The sequence below is a fragment of the Stegodyphus dumicola genome, chromosome 3 (genome assembly GCF_044657685.1).
Source record: "Stegodyphus dumicola isolate Sdum_Otavi_A_Nest chromosome 3, ASM4465768v1".
NCBI lineage: Eukaryota > Metazoa > Arthropoda > Arachnida > Araneae > Eresidae > Stegodyphus > Stegodyphus dumicola.
Genome location: NC_140770.1, coordinates 49,457,559 through 49,474,106, shown reverse-complemented (window position 1 = coordinate 49,474,106; position 16,548 = coordinate 49,457,559). Strand labels below are relative to the sequence as shown.

At 30.8% G+C, this 16,548-nt stretch overlaps 1 protein-coding gene across 4 annotated transcripts in view; it reads left to right on the top strand.

Annotated features, from left to right (window-relative positions):
• Positions 1-16,548, top strand: part of LOC118180875 (BAR/IMD domain-containing adapter protein 2-like) — a 259,049-nt gene that overhangs the window by 219,793 nt on the left and 22,708 nt on the right. For all 4 annotated transcript variants that reach the window (XM_035349934.2, XM_035349935.2, XM_085812874.1 and 1 more), the window contains 5 exons: positions 4,905-5,024; positions 5,138-5,203; positions 7,785-7,871; positions 9,403-9,507; positions 13,650-13,875. In XM_035349934.2, coding sequence (XP_035205825.1) covers positions 4,905-5,024; positions 5,138-5,203; positions 7,785-7,871; positions 9,403-9,507; positions 13,650-13,875 — 604 coding nt within the window. The remainder of the gene's footprint in view (positions 1-4,904; positions 5,025-5,137; positions 5,204-7,784; positions 7,872-9,402; positions 9,508-13,649; positions 13,876-16,548) is intronic.

The following is a 16,548-nucleotide window of genomic DNA, read 5'->3' as shown; positions in this document are numbered from 1 at the left end:
GTCTAAATATTTATCAAGTTCTTTGGCTGCAAACACAGCTTCAACACGACGCTTAAACAGAGAAAAGTTTTTACCGTTAAACGGCTCAACATAATACTTTGTGTTCTCATCACATGCTGCCATTTCAAATTTCACTTAACGCGCGATTCTGTTCCAAACAAATAAGTTCCACAAAACAAATATAAATGCTTTGCCTCTAGCGTGTTCAATATCACAACCATGCTCTGCTGTAAAGATTATAAAAAAAAGTGAATCAGAGGCCAATGATAATTAAGTAAAGGCTTTATTAAATGATGGAATTTCACACACATGGAACAGCACATTTCTACATGTCACACCATGATCAAGAACTACCACACTGTTGCCAGATCAACCTAAGAAAAAGTATATAACAGTTACGATTAAAATACATGACATTAAATCAGGAACCGGGGAGTACGTGTGATTATTCTCAACAAAATTGAAAAATTAAATACCTCAACATTCTATTTAAATTTTTTCTCTAACACTAAATTTATGTGACCTGAGCTTTGTTCAAGGTCAGCAGCTGCTCATAGACTTTAGCAAAATAATCTGTTCCCTCCCCCACCACTATACACTAATATTCTTAGTTTACGCTTTATGTCACTGTCATTTCCAAGCTCATATTTCTCTGTTTTCAATTAGCATAATTTTTTTATGCCGATTTGCTGTTCTTTAACAGCAAGTATTTTGCCTTCTTGTTGCTTTGTATTCTTTACTTTTCTACATGATTTGAGAATATCGTCGTTTGTTTTTGAAGAACTCATAATATATTGTGCATTTAAATATTTGTGAAAAAATAATAAAACAAACTTAGATTTTTCAAAATGGAAAAATGGCAGAGAAAGTGGAAAAGTCATGATTCACAGGTGATGGATTCAGAACAATCTACTAGCACTAAGAATATTGAAAGATTGTTTATAGAAAATATAATGAAAGCTAATTATTATTTGGGTTTACTTGGAATGAAGATGAAATTGACCCTCAAACTCAATGTGTTGTTTGGGGTGAACTGTTATCCGATCAAAGTATGAAGCCATCATTTCTAAAAAGACATCTTGAATCTAGCATGCCAATTTAGAGGATAAATCTAAAGAATATCGTAGGAGGAGATTATCTAGTTCAAAAATAGTAAACAAGTAATGAGAGGTTTTGTTACTCAAGTGAAAAAGCTTTGGAAGATAGTTACCTAGAAGCCTAAGAATTGCCAAGACTGGGCTGGTTCTCACTATTGGAGAAAACCTTATATTACCAGCAGCTAAAGTTATCGTTTTGCCAAGACTAAAGAATTGCCAAGACTGGGCTGGCTCTCACTATTGGAAAAAACCTTATATTACGAGCAGCTAAAATTATCGTTTTAATATTATTCAGTGAAAAAGCGGCTAATGAACTTAATAATATTCTGTTATCAAATGATACAGTAAGTAGATGAATTCATGAAATGCAAATTCCATAAAAGAGACACTTATTCAAATAATAAAACACAGTGAGTATTTCGCATTGCAATTTTATGAAAGTACTGATATAACGAATGGTGTTCAATTATTGAAATTATAGTGTTCAGTTATTGTGTACTGATATAATGAACTGTCTACATGTGTTTTGAAAAAGGTAAAAGAATTGCAGAAGAGTATTTTGTGAATCTCTTCATGATAGAACAACTGTAAATGAAATTTCAAAGTAATTGACAATTTTATGTCTGAGAATGATCTTCCTTGGAATAAGTGCATTGCTGTATGCGGTGACGGAGCTGGGGCTTTAGCAGGGAAACATTCTGGTATTATTTTTAAAATAAATAAAAATGTACCTGGAACTAAATTTACTCACTGCTCCAATCATAATGGAGCTTTAGTAGCCAAAACAATCCTCAAAAACATGAAAATTGTTTTGAATCAAGATGTGAAAATTGTTAATTTTATTAAAAACCAAACTTCAAGAATATTTACGATTTTATGCTAAGAGATACGCTGTGAACGTGAAACATTTTTGCTACATTCTGAAGTAATGTGTTAATCCACAGGCAAAGTTTTAAATTGTCTTTTTGAACATTAATCAGAAAATCCAATATTCCTTTGTGATTTAAAATTTGAATTGCAACATGATTTATTTATTTAGTGAATTATGGTCGCCACGTTTAGCATATTTAGCTGATATTTTTGGAAAGTTAAATTTATTGAATTACTATGGATTGAATGATTACAAGGATAAAGTGTTAATTTGTTTACCATTAGAGATAAAATAAATGTAATGGTAAAAAAATTCAAGCTAATAATCAAGGAATTGGATACTAATATTTTAAGCTTTTTAACCACTTTTAGAAAGTTTTCTAACCAAAAAAAAAAAAAAAAAATTTGAAAATGTAATAAGACTTAACATCCGACATTAAAAGTCATTGTTTTTCATTGACAAATACAGTTTCAACATGTATTTTCTGAGAATTATGAAAAAGAAAATTAGAAATCCATTTTGTTCAAATGTACCTGAAATTTTATCTCGTGAAGAAAGAGAATAATTGGTAGAAATTTCATGTGATTGAACTGCAGATTTCAAAAATAACACATTTGCTAACTTTTGACTGAAATGAAAAAAGAAGTTAAAGGCATAAAGTTATTAAATTTTTATTATATTTTTGCACAGCCTATTTGTGTGAATAAGAATTTTCTTCCATGTTATGTTTGAAAAACTAATACAGAACAAAATTAATTTTAAAAAATCTGAAAGCTTTCAGATTTTAAGGGAGTTTTTTTAACATTTTGTGTGTTGCCTTTATTTATTAAATATATATTAAATATAAAATAAATTTCTTTGCACTTAAATCGTTAAATTCAGTTCAACAGCAATATCGCAAAGTAATTTTAAAATGAGCATATCTTTAGAATTTCTGATACACAGTTTCACGCGCTGAAGATAATTTTTTTCCCCTGTTCAGTGTTGCCATTGCTCACTTTGAAATTGTTGAGCTTGTTAATCAAAAATTCGTTAAGTTTTACAAAATATGAAATAGATAATAAAACAAATTCCGAATTTGGGCTTTCAGATGCTCATACTTGAGTGTAAACATGTATTATTCAGTATTTGATGGCTCTAGATACTGGTGTTTTATCAAAATGCAAGAAACGTACATATATTTATGCAGATTCTTCATTATTTAATTTCTTTAACTATAATACAGGGCTCTAATATTTGGTAGCAACAATTTGATAAGTGTACATCCATTTATAGTGAACCAACACAAAATGCCAAAGCAAAATTAATAGCCCTTCTGGTCTAATGTCCTTTGGGCTAAAAATGGATCCTAATTTATGGTTAAAACTAAGTGAAATAAGACCAGACATAAAGAACTTGATCTGTCTTAAAAAGGCCAAAATTTTGCACTAAGTTTTAGAATTAAAGTATTATAACTTAAATTTTGATCATTAAAATGGTAACCAAGTTTTAATCTAATATTTTTTATGTGTGCATATTTAATACAAATACCCAATAAATTGTGGAAATGGCAATATATATATATTTTTTAATATTTTTAGAGTAACTGAAATATCATTGTAAAATGCAGTGTTGGTACTAAGGTTTTTCAATTTTTATTAGGTGGTGTGCGTTAGTAAAATGGTTGAGAACCGCTGGCTCTAGATGCTAGTAAAAATTTTTTTAATTAAGTCAGTTGTGTTTTAAGAATATTTCTGATTAATAGTAGTGCATTTTCTGAAATTTCTTTACGTATGTTTGTCGCAATTACTGCTGGAAGTTGCTATTTTCTTTGCTGATCATTTTCTTTTCTTTTAATCATGTTGCCATTTTGTTCTATCTTTAGTGTAAATGGAGAGGTGGTATTATAAATAAAACAAGAATTACATTACATTTTCTGTAGTAGAAGTTAGATATTACAGCTGGATTTGAACTATTTGAACATAGCATGACATTTTACATGTTGATAACTGAAAACTATCTGATGTTACCAGATTTACATTTAATAAATTGATTGATAACAAAATACAAAATGATTATAGTATTAAAACATTGTTAATATTTAAAATATATTGGTGAATAGTAACCATTGAATTTGGGAAATATTACCTGCAATCATCACATAAATTCAGTTGCATTAAATTGTGTGACTAAATCAGACTGTTGTTATTCTGTCAAACCATAGAATTAAAAATATGCAAGATAGATTTAATCTTGATCATCATGCTACCAAATTAAGTTTAAATTTTACTTCTATATTTTTTTTTTTCAATCTGCTATTGTAAAGCTTCATTTTAATGTCAGCCTTAAATACTTAAAGCTAATGTGAAATTTTTGGTAAGAACAGGAAACATATAAATATGAAAAGCTGCAAACTAATAGACAGCATATGCATAAGCAAAATGTTAGGAATTGTAAAATTTATATTAATTCTAGAAGCTATGTTCTGTGTAGTTAATATTATTATAAATAAATTATCTTTTATTCATTGGTAATCCTAGAAGAGAGAAATAATTCTCTGATTTTGAAATGAATTCTATCAGAAGAATAAAACTCCAAAATTCCTTTGAATTTCCAAAAACAAACATGTGTTTGAAGCCATTCTTCTAAGCTTATTTATACAGATGACCTCAAAAATATGTTAATAAATTAGATATTAGGAATAAAATGTTCAATTTACATAAAATATATTAATAACACTGTAAACTATGCATAATTTTCTGAAAGCTTATGCTTGTATTAAAGCGTAAGTTAATTAAGTGTATTTTAAGATATAAAAATATAATTAATAGCAGCAATAAAATTTTTCATTTATATAATTAAAAAATTTTAGTTTATCAAGTTATCTAAAATTGTTATATTATTTAACATATTTTGAAATTAGTTTTGTAAAACTAACCAAAAAATATAATTTTCAGAGGGAACAAAAGAGATTTCAGCAGTTATATAAAGGGCGTCGAGAAGCATATATGAAATGTGTGACAACGCTCAAGAAAACTAGAAGAAAAAAGAATATTAATACAGATAAGCAGCTCTCTGTATGTATTATATTAGATTATTCTTTACATCTAATTTTTCTGAATTAAAAATATAATAACAATAATTTCTTTAAAGAGCCATGTTGTGTAGTAATAAGTTTGTTATCTTGCAGCATATGAAAATGCTGGAAAGTGCCAAAGAAAGATTAGAAGTATTCTGTAATGATAGTCTGAAAGAGGTTTGTTATATTTTAGTCTTAGTATTTTAGGCTGTTTACAGTAAAATATTTCATATGAATATAGATGAATGTGTTAGTAAATGATTTTGAATCTGAATAGTAATTGCTAAAAATATATAATTTAATTTCCTTTTGATATTTTTACATTTTTCCGAGGAATTTTCCGAGAATTTTGTGGAAGAATTCCAATGCAAAATAGTTTCAGAAGCTTTTAGAATTATGAAATTTTATTTATCTTTAATGTGGAGATATTTCTAGCTATAACCGAAACTTTCCAAAATATTTCATTGGAAGTTGTATAATATTCTATTTATAGCAAAAGAAAACTTAAAGCTGATAAAAGGAGAAAATGTCTGCCAGATTTTGGAATACCTTAATGTAAATTGTATGCAACCTCCTCATACGAAGGTTTTCTTGTCTGTCTGGAATTTGTAAAGGAATGGAGTCTGCTTTTCATCCATTTCTCCCAATAAGTAGTTTGTGCTTCAGAATTCTAATGATGATGAGATCCAGTGGTTGCAAAATTTTGGAAGCCCACTCGGTGTCACTGAGACACAAATGCTCATTCCCCCCTTCAAATTTTACCATTTCCACTAAATGAGATCGCATTGAATCCAAAATGATGAGTTCATGATGTTGCAAAAAAGGTTCCTTTTCAATAAATTTCTTTCAATCGAAAGAACATCATTTCTTTTTTTGCACATGCATCCGTTTTCATTGGTGCAAATAATGACACTTTTAGGGAAGTTTTCTTTTGGAACTGTTTTTCTTTTGAAAATTATCAAAGGGTATCAAATCTCCATTGGTGGCATGATCCAAAACATAAGAAAAGAAGTCTTTTTCATTCTCGATTCTAGATAAAGAAATAGTTTTTTTACCTGTTGAATGAACAGTGCTGCTTGGATTGCATTAAAAAGTAACAGGCACCTCATCCATATTAATGATTTGCTCTCTGTTCAAATTTCGTTCTTTAATTTTCTTTCATGTGTCCCCCAAAAAGCCATCTTTATTATTATTATTTTTTCCTCAAGCCAGTCCATGAGCAACTTCTATACAATTGTTTTTTAAATCCTGATGGATAATTTCTTTTGCATCAAGAACCTGAAGCGTACTTAGATCTTGCAGCAAAGTTTGTAATGCCCATTTGTTGAGCAGTTACTTTTGTTTAAAGATGAATTCCTACTCTTGATACTTTTCTTTCTCCCTGCTCTGTTGTTCCTTTCTCTAAATTGTGTTCCAAAACAGGCCAGGCAATGATTCTAGTCCAACAAGATTGTTTATTCATATGCACTTTCCCTAATTCTTCTTTTTCAACCCCCCACTGCCAAATGCAGTTTTCATCAACCTGAATTCTCTAGCCACAGATGATTTTTAACTTCTGTACTTTTCTTTACTGCTGAAATAGCTGTTTTACTTTTTCTTAGAGTAGGAGCATAATAACAGTAATAATTTTAAAAATCCCACAATACAAATGATAAAGTAAGCTCTGCAGCAAGCCACAAAGCAGTAAGCCTTGCATAAGGATGAACATGAGGAAATAAAAATTCCTGTGGCCTTTAAAAAGACAATGGTTATTAGAAAACACAGACAAAATCATGGAGCTCAGCATTGAAAGTACATGTATAACAGAATCTTTACTACAGTTAGGTGAGTTTAATAAACTTTACTCAAACTTGTTATATGCCTTAATGCAACCTAAGGGCTTGTATCAGTCTGAAATGTTGCAGCGAATTCTACATTAATTTTTCACTTGCACATGACTTAACAATATAACTTAGCGAAGTTCTAAATCTGAGAAAAAAAGAAAATTACTTCAGATAAGCCACTCTGGCAGATTCACAGCAGCCCTAAATTTTCAGCTTTTAAGCATGTATAAGCCATGGCTTATCTACCTGAAATTACAGTGCTTGTTCTTTTTTCTGTTACCTTATATGTCACTCTGTACTTTCATATGCATTCCTTACCTTATATTATCTTATAAACATTTCCATTTTTTACACGTCCTAAGGGGATTTGTCCCAATCGTTGCCACCAAATACTATCGCCCTGTATTATATTTGAAGAAATTAAATAATGAAGAATCTGTATAAATGTATGCAAGTTTCTTGCATTGTTATAAAACAATGGTACCTATAGTGATTCAATTTTGAATGAAGTAATCCTACTGCGAATATGGGCATCTGAAAGTCCAAATTTGGAATTTGTTTTATTATCGATTTTATATTTTGTAAAACTTTAATGAATTTTTGGTTAACAAACTCAACGACTTAAAAGCGAGCAATGGCAACACTCTTTTGGGGGGGGGGACATTTTATCTGAAATGCGTGGTACTGTATATTAGAAATTCTAAAGATATGCTCATTTTAAAATTATTTTACAACATTGCTATTCAACTGAAACGCTATTAAAAAAAACGCCCCTTTGGACGGACGTAATTTAAAATCTGAAGATTTTCAGATTTTTTATTTTTGTTGTAGTAAATGGTAAATCTATACTATTTTGTCTTATATAAAATTAAATGTTTTGAATGAAATAAAGTTTTCTGTTAAAGGAAATGTTAAGTATGCTTATATTATTTCAGGCAATTATTCAAGAACGAGTCATGTATGGAACAGTCCTAGAACGCCAGTGTGCCTTAAATAGGCAGTTTCTAATCTATCATACTAAGGTGATTGATAATTTACTCATTAGCAAAAGTAACTAATAATGTTTTTAAAGAACATCCAGTATGCATGAAGATTTTTTGTAGATCCAGTCTCATATCTAAGGTTGAACTATTGAAGTTTTTTCTTTCATAATTACTAATAGTGAGAATTTCAGAATTTAATTTATTTCTCTTCATTTCTTCCTGATGCATTTTTTGTAGTTTCAACTCATAAGCAGAGATGTTGCTGTATCTTAACCCTCTCGCTGTGTAACTTTTTAAAATTAAAATAGGTTCAAAATTTGCCTATTTATTATTATTTTATTTATTTATTTTTTTATTATTATTATTTAATTCCAATTCTACATATATTTTACAATTAAAATATACAAAAAATTTTGTAAAAAAGTTACCCTTCCAATAGACAATTAGATGATAAATAAAGGTTGTCAGAAAATTTAAATTGGAAGAATAATCATATAAAAGCAAAATTTTGAAAATTAATCTTAGCTAAATTATGATTTATTTTATGAAATACAAAGGTAAAACGTATATATTAATGAAAATATGCAAAATATGTATTAGAAACAAAGTTTAATATGATAAACTTTGAAACAAGGCTTGAGAGGAAATCCTACCTTGCAATCTCTGCACCAAATTTTCAACTTGTATTTCCAGCCTCTCTCTCTCTCTGTGAGGTTTTTTTTTTTTTTTTTCTTTTCTTTTTCTTTTTTAAGCAACAGACAACACACTGTCTAATAGGCTCTTTCTTGGGGGGGCTAGCAAAATGATGAGCAGTTAGTCTTATGAGATTGAGAGTCAAATTATAGATATCTTTGAGCTCTGAAAAGAGTGCCCAAAATGAGGCCAAACATGCTTGCATATTTTGCAGAAATGCGGACAACTAACGGCATGTGTTAACCCAGATCTGAATAAACAATTAAACATCACAGAAAAGCCAAAATGAAACCATGACAGGGGCGTAGCTAGAGGGGGGCAAGGGGGCATCTGTCCCCGGGCGCAGAATCCAAGGGGCGCCAAACTGATGTTACGACATTTTAGAATTAAATGTTTTCCATCCTTGGCAAGCAGTAGGGGGCGCAAACTCTTCAGTTGTTCCTGGGTGCTGAAAACCCTAGCTACGACTCTGAACCATGAACAAGAAAAGAGCGGGTTGCGCAAATTTGGCTACTACTACATTGCATGTGGAAATCGCGGGATATTTTGCGAGAGGGTTAAAGCACAAATGCATCATACAGTTCAGTTTCCCATGGCTTTCTCTACTTTCTTCTATGTAAGGTAAATATGAGCCCTTCTCTTTGAAAAGCCCTCATAGAAAGCATCTTTTTCTGCTTACACAGAGGGACCTTGAATGCTTTGTGTAAATAATTACAAAACAGTTAACATAAAATGAATATTTTTTATAGAGTTAGAACAACTGACTGTAAACATTTTCATTATTTTAAATTGTTTTATGCAGAGAACACTTTTTTTTTTGGCAAGTGTTATTATTGAGGTAGCACATGGTCTAATAAAATATTTTAATTATTTTTAGGGATGTGAAATTTTGGAAGAACAATTACCCCAGTGGGAATCTATTGCTGAGACAAGAGACAAGTTACCAGAGTCCTGTTATGCGGCTGTAAAAAATGGACCTGAGGTATTGCTTTTTAGTTTTGTAAAATGTTTTAGCTTGTTCAGCAAGATAGTTTTGATTTGTGCTTTTTCAGGGCTTCATAAGTCTAGTGTATTAGGCACTATTGTATACCTGTTAGTGTTTTCTAAAGTGGCAACTCTCTTAAATGCAAGTTTTCTAAATTTTACTGTGAAAATAATAAATTAGCTATTGAAATGCATACTTTATATCATTTATGGGGGAATTCCTTTGTTTTTTTCTGAACAATATTAATTTTTAGATGTTCCTAATCCCCATCTAAAATAATTAAATGTCCAGAAATTTTATATTCGCTTGGATTAAGCTCAATGTTGGCATTTCTTATGCAAAAGTCATATTTAAGATAAACAAAGTATAGCATTTAAAAAGGATGTATGATATTAGGATTCTGTGCAGTGATTTCCAAAAACTCATTGATAACTTGGTAGTCTGAGGTATACTTTTATTTAAAAGGAATATTGGCTATCAATAAATCCAACACTGCATGCAGATCTGTAGGTAAAGCAAATGAGGATCTCATTTACCGTATTTGACAGCATGTAAGACGCACTTTTTTTCCTAAATTTGGTCTCAAAAAAGTTACCTGCATCTTATACGTGAAGGACAAAGGTTAACTTTCAATACTGAATGCTATTTTTAGCCTGGATAAAGGTCTAGACACACATAACTTTTTCTACATCTGCCATAATTATTTTGCGCATGCATGAAATATCTGTCGCCAAAAAGCGCCAAAGCTCAAAGCTGATGTCGAAGCTCGAACAGGTTCGACGATCACATTACGTCTATGGAGCCTTTCCGTTTTTACATAGACTTTCTTTGACTCAGCCGACACACGTATCGGTATCGTTGCTTACTCTGTATAAATGTTTCGGTATTGGTGCTTAAAAATATTTGTTTTAAAAAAAATGCCGTGGAAAATATGACCACAGGAAACAAGAGATTAAGCTATACAATTCAGTATAAACTAGGAGTGTTAAACTACGCCAAAGTGCATGGAAACAGAGCAGCAGCAAGGCATTTCGGTCCACCACTTACCGAAAAAATGATACGTACTTAGTGACTGCAGGAAGATCAACTGAAGACTGAAAAAAAATAAAATAAAATAAAATAAAACCTTTGATGCCCAGCTCCATCTTGGCTTGAACTTGAAAATGCTGTAAAAATGTGGGTGATAGATAAGAAGAAATCTGGGATAAGTGTTTCAACCAAAATGATAATCAATGAGGCCAAAGGATTTGCAGAAAAACATGGGAATCAGAACTTTCAGGGTCTGAGGGCTGGTGCTACAGGTTCATGAAAAGGCAAGGCTTATCAATGTGCACAAAAACAACTATTGCACAGAAAATGCCAGCAGATTATGAAGAAAAAATACTAGCATTTCATAGGTTTGCTATAAATGCACGCAAGAAAACTTCTTTTGAGCTTGGTCAAATAGGAAATATGGATGAAATTCCACTCACATTTGATGTACCATCCAACAAGACTGAGTTTTAAAGGGTCTAAATCATTAACCATAAAAACCACAGGTCATGAAAAAACCCGATATACGGTAGTTCTAACATGTTGTGCTGATGGCACAAAACTACCGCCGTTTTTCATATTCAAAAGAAAAACTCATCCGAAAGAAAAACTTCCAACGGGTGTTATTGTTCATGTTCATCTGAAAGGCTGGATGGACGAAGCTGGAATGAAACTGTGGTTGCAGAACGTATGGTCAAGGCGACCTGGTGGACTCTTAAGAAAACACTCTCTTTTTGTTTCGGAACAGTTTAGTGCCCGTAGAACTGAAACCATAAAGAATAAAGCGAGAGAATTAAAAACCCAGATAGCTGTCATTCGTGGTGGACTAACTAGCCAATTGCAGCCTTTAGATGTATCGGTGAAAAAGCCATTTAAGGAAAAAGTGCGAGAACGATAGAACAAGTGGATAGGAGAGCCACGTCACGCCCTCACACCCTCAGGTAGAATGAAGCGGCCCTCTATTTCACAAGTGTGCGAGTGGGTAAAAGGATTTTGGGAGGACGTAAAGGCTGAAGTAATTGTTAACTCCTTTAAGAAGTGAGGGATCAGTAATGCTCTTGACGGAACAGAAGATGGCGCATTATTCAAAGAAGGTGATACTAGCGATGACGGAAACAGTAGTGATAACGATATTTTCGTTTTCGATGATGATGATAGTGAAAAGGATTTTATGGTTTTGAAAGTGATTAAAGTCTTATTTCATGATAGGCAACGTTTTCCTTGAATCTGTGTTTTTTGTTGTTTCTGCTTTATTTTGTATTATGTTTGATTGCTTGCCGTTCATTCATTTATTCATTATTGAAATTTACATATCATGTTCAAAATAGCTTGCCGTATGTTAATTTTCCTTAATAAAAATATGTTTGGTAATTGCATTCAATAGGTTATGGCAAAGCACTCGAGGGTTATCTGCTTTAAGGGAGGGATGCCTTCATAGAGGACTTTTTAAGGAAAACTGGCTCGTATACATGTCACACATGGGGAAAACCACGAAAACGCCCATGCAGCCAGCCCGTTAGTGGGCTTCGAACCTCGGACCAAACTACCAGTATTCAGCGACGTTACCGCTCGGCCGCTGGTGGGCCTTACGAAATGTGAAAACTAAAAGAAACCACATTTGAAGTTATTGTGGACTATTGAAACTTTTTTTCCGTGTGTGTGGTCTTCTAAATAAGGGTGTGTCTTATATGCTGTCAGATACGGTATTTTATTAGCCCAAAGGCACAATTTGCCCGTAAAGGCAAATTTTGTGTTGGTTCACTGTAAATGATGTTTCACTTTTTAGATTGTTGCCACCAAATATTTAAAGAAATTAAATAATCTGCATGAATATATATGAATGTTTCTTGCACTGTGGAAAACAATGGCACCTAGAGACATAAAATTTTGAATAAGGTAGTCATACACTCGAATATGGGCATCTGGAAGCCCAAATTTGGAATTTGGAATTCTCTTTGTTATTTGTTTCGTATTTTAAACTCAGCAATTTCAAAGTGAGCAGTGGCAACACTGTATGGAAAAAAGAACATTCTTATCTCCAGTGCCTGAGACCTTTGGAAAATAAATCTGGAAGCTCTTAGATTTTTTAAAAATTTATTTATTTTATTTTTTGGTGTATGAAAATGTAATTTTTACTTAAAGTTTGTTTGTGTTGATTATGCACTATAACATGAGAGAGCTCAGATTTTTAAAGCATTAAATATGTATTTACTTAACACATTATTGTGTATCATTGTTATTAGCAAAGTAATTTGTAATATTTTTGCACATTCAGAACTACTTTGACAGTAAATGATGCAGAAAATTTCAGTGTAAATATTCTAACAATGTGTGCAGCAAGCAATTAATTTCAAAATTTGCATTGCAAACATTGACATTTTTGGCAGTTATCATTTTATATGGGGCCAAGAAGCTGAGCATGAAGTGCTAGTAATACTAGTAAAATATAATAATATAGGTTATGCAGTCTTATTTGATATATCTTATGTTCTGCATTCACAATGCAAGACCAGTAATATTTAAACATAGCATATTGAAAGTTGGAAATAAATTTATTGTATTTTAACTAGACATTTATATATTTGAATAACTATGTTACAGAAATTAGAATAAAAATTAAATTCTGTTCTGTGCATTCCAAATTAACTTCAGCAGGCATTGAAGTTGCTGAACTGCTGAGAATTAAGAGTTTCTAATAAATTATAACTTTGATGCTAATTTAATTATATATATTTCCTCTGAAAACTGTTCATAAGTTTAGCTTTAATTCTAACATTAAAAATTTTAATCCATTCAAAGTTTTTTCATATTATTGTACACAAATAACAAGACATGCTTATAATCTGTGACACTTGTTTTCTTGTATTATCTTGGCATATGTGAAATTGTGTGCCTTAAATGTTATAATTTCAATGTGAATCTTTTAATATTGAAAATTTTCAATAATAAAAATGCTGTTTTGCCATTTGTTGAACTTTATTTTTAAAGCATTCGAAATGTATATATATATATTAGTTTATATATATATATTTCAAATGCTTTTTTTAATTATACATATATATATATAGCAATATTTTAATACCTATATTTTAATGCTCATTTCCTAGCCTTTACCTGGAAGTATAGAGAATCCTTATTCTTTGGATAGTATGCTGGATGTAGTGATTCGAAATAATTCAATAGCACGAAGTTATGGTAAAAAAGATAGAGATTCTCTTCTGTCACATACTTTAAGGTTACAGTGTTCAGAAGATAACATTTATGCTAGACCAATTGTTCGAGCAAAGTCAGAATATTGCCTTCCAACTAATTCATCTCCTCCTACACTTACTGGTAAGTTCATAATTTAATACTGTTGGAAAATAGATTATATTTACTAGTTGAGTTTTCACTGATCACTTTTTTTCCTTCTCTAAAAAAATGGATAAGGCCTTAATTTTGTATATCAAATAAACTTAAGTAAGATCATTTTTCATTCATTTCGTTCAACATCTTTGGAGATATAAATATAAATGAAATTTTCTTCACTGAAGAATTTAAAAACAGATATTGTTAATTATTATTATACTATATATATTCATGAAAATTATCAGTTGAATAAAAATTAAGCATTTTAAATTATTAAATGTTATTAAAAAATAAATTATTAAGAAATGCTTTCATTCTTTTAAATTGCTCAATTATTAATGCAACAGAATTATAAATTGAAAATCTTTTGTCACGTAAAATATCAGCACTCTGGAGATAGGCTTTTTTTCATGAAACAAAGATAATAATAATGTACTGTCTTGTGCAGCAGAATCTTTTGTATGGTCATGCTAAAATAACAAAATAATAGGTAATGGCAGAAAATTTGGAAACATTTTGTTTAAAAATGTTGTAATGGCAAAATAAAATTTTGTTATTATCAAATTTAATGTTTTTATTTTGAGGTAAATTTTTTCCACGTAATATGTCACACCTTAAGAACTTGCGAAATTTTCATTTAAAAGAAATGTAGACATCTTTGTGCTTAAAAGAACACTATTTCAAAATTAATCGTAAAAGAAAGATAAATCAGCTGAGACTAGAATTAAATAGTTAAAGAATTTCAGTTGTTGTTTTTAATGGGTTCAGTTTTTTTTTTTTTTTTTTAAATTAAATTTGCTTGTTTCAGGATTTTGCTTTTAGTTTCTTTTAATGAATGAATCCTGAATTCTTCCTTTAATACAAAAAGTGAGTCCCATTGTATAGGTTTTAAAAGAAGACATAATTTTTAGCCTTTTACCTGTCGGGGGTGGGGGAGGATAAGCTTCTTTGCTGTCATGGAAAAAAAAAATATTAAAAAGGGAAAGAAAATCTAATAAGATTTTGATTGCAGCATCTCACCAGAGGGTTTATAAAGGCTTTCTATGATCAAGCTGAACCTAAATGTAAAAAATCTGCTGCTAGACTCACTCCCACTTTCACAATTCTTTTGTCTTTTTGGTTTAATTATTAAATATTTGCTTTCTTTGCACTTATGCCACAAACAGCTCGACAGCAATATCACAAAATATTTAAAAGCAGCATACCAGCATATGTTTAGAATTGACAATACAGTGTTAAGTGTTGTCATATATTTTTCTACTCATTTCAGTCTTTTCTCTGTTCGTCATATTAGTCTTCAGTTTTTTTTAGTAACACAGCTTACAAAACTTTTTTTTTATCTCTTTGTTATTAACTTTTTTTATGTTGAACACTATTAAACATCACGTTCCTTGTACTTATACCACATAATTCATTTCCGAAGATCCTTCATCATCTGAGATGTTCATAAACTAAAACTGTTTTGCCCATCGACATTCATGTAAATTGGGTTAATTTGTTTCTCCAACTTGGACAATTGTTTACTTAATTTATACCACAAAGTTAAAAAAATGTGGTGGTAAAGGATTACCAGCCGGGATATGTCATTTGGCATCAGTTGTATCATTTTGGGGGATTTTATCGCCAGAACCGCCAAAATGGAAAAGTTGGCGCAAATAAAAAAAAAAAAAAAGAAAGAAAAAAAAAAGAAAAAAACCACGCACTGTAAAAACACACAGTATATGCATAAAAATTTCAACAAATGTTATTTCTAAGAATTTTTCACTTTAGAGGCATAAACATTTTAATATTTAACATTTTTTTAAATGGGTCTGTCATTTCCCTTCTCCACATAAATTCTGCAAGACAACTTTTCAGATGATGACATGCTGTTCATCTGACCGTTCTCGTACTGCTCCAGTCACAACTCTTTAATGACTGATTTCCAACTGACTCATTTTCACACCATTTAACTGAACTTGCTTCTTTCCTGCAACCATAGATAAACCTCACACAATTTCGATGACTTGAACCACGTGCTATGTTTGCTGTGACAAATTCAAAGGTTGCAGCGTTGCTGCAATTCGTCTCTGAAATACAATTTCATTTCAGAATTATTATCACAAGTAGCAATCTTAGGCAAAACTTTTTTCACTTGAAAGAATTTGACAGATTCTTCCTCTGTTCTGGGCAAATCTGAAATTTTCATTGATTTTTCTTTCATTTTTGACATATTAGGAAAAGGACATGGCTGATAAAGATAAAAAGTGGCCACAACTTGTTTTGGATATGGGGCAGTAAAAAGCTACCAGCTGGGATATATTGTTTGGCATTGTTTGTATCGGTTTGGGGGACTTTATCGCCTGTGCTGGCGAAATGGAAATGTACCTACAAAGTCAATAAAAAATCATTAAATCTGAAAAATATATATGTAAACACAATATTAAACAGAATATTACAATGCAGGGCATAAATGCAAAATAATGAGAAACAGAAAAGATTTATTGTTTATATGAAAAGTTTCTTTCTCTGAAAATATTTATCTCGAGTATTTTCTTTAATCTTTTTTTAGTCTCTTAGTATAACATGATTCTGCTTGAGACCCACTTTCACTCAAAATCAGTTTGATATTTCTTGTTATCTGCTTTTTAAAGTGTTTCTAAAGTGAGACATGGCATT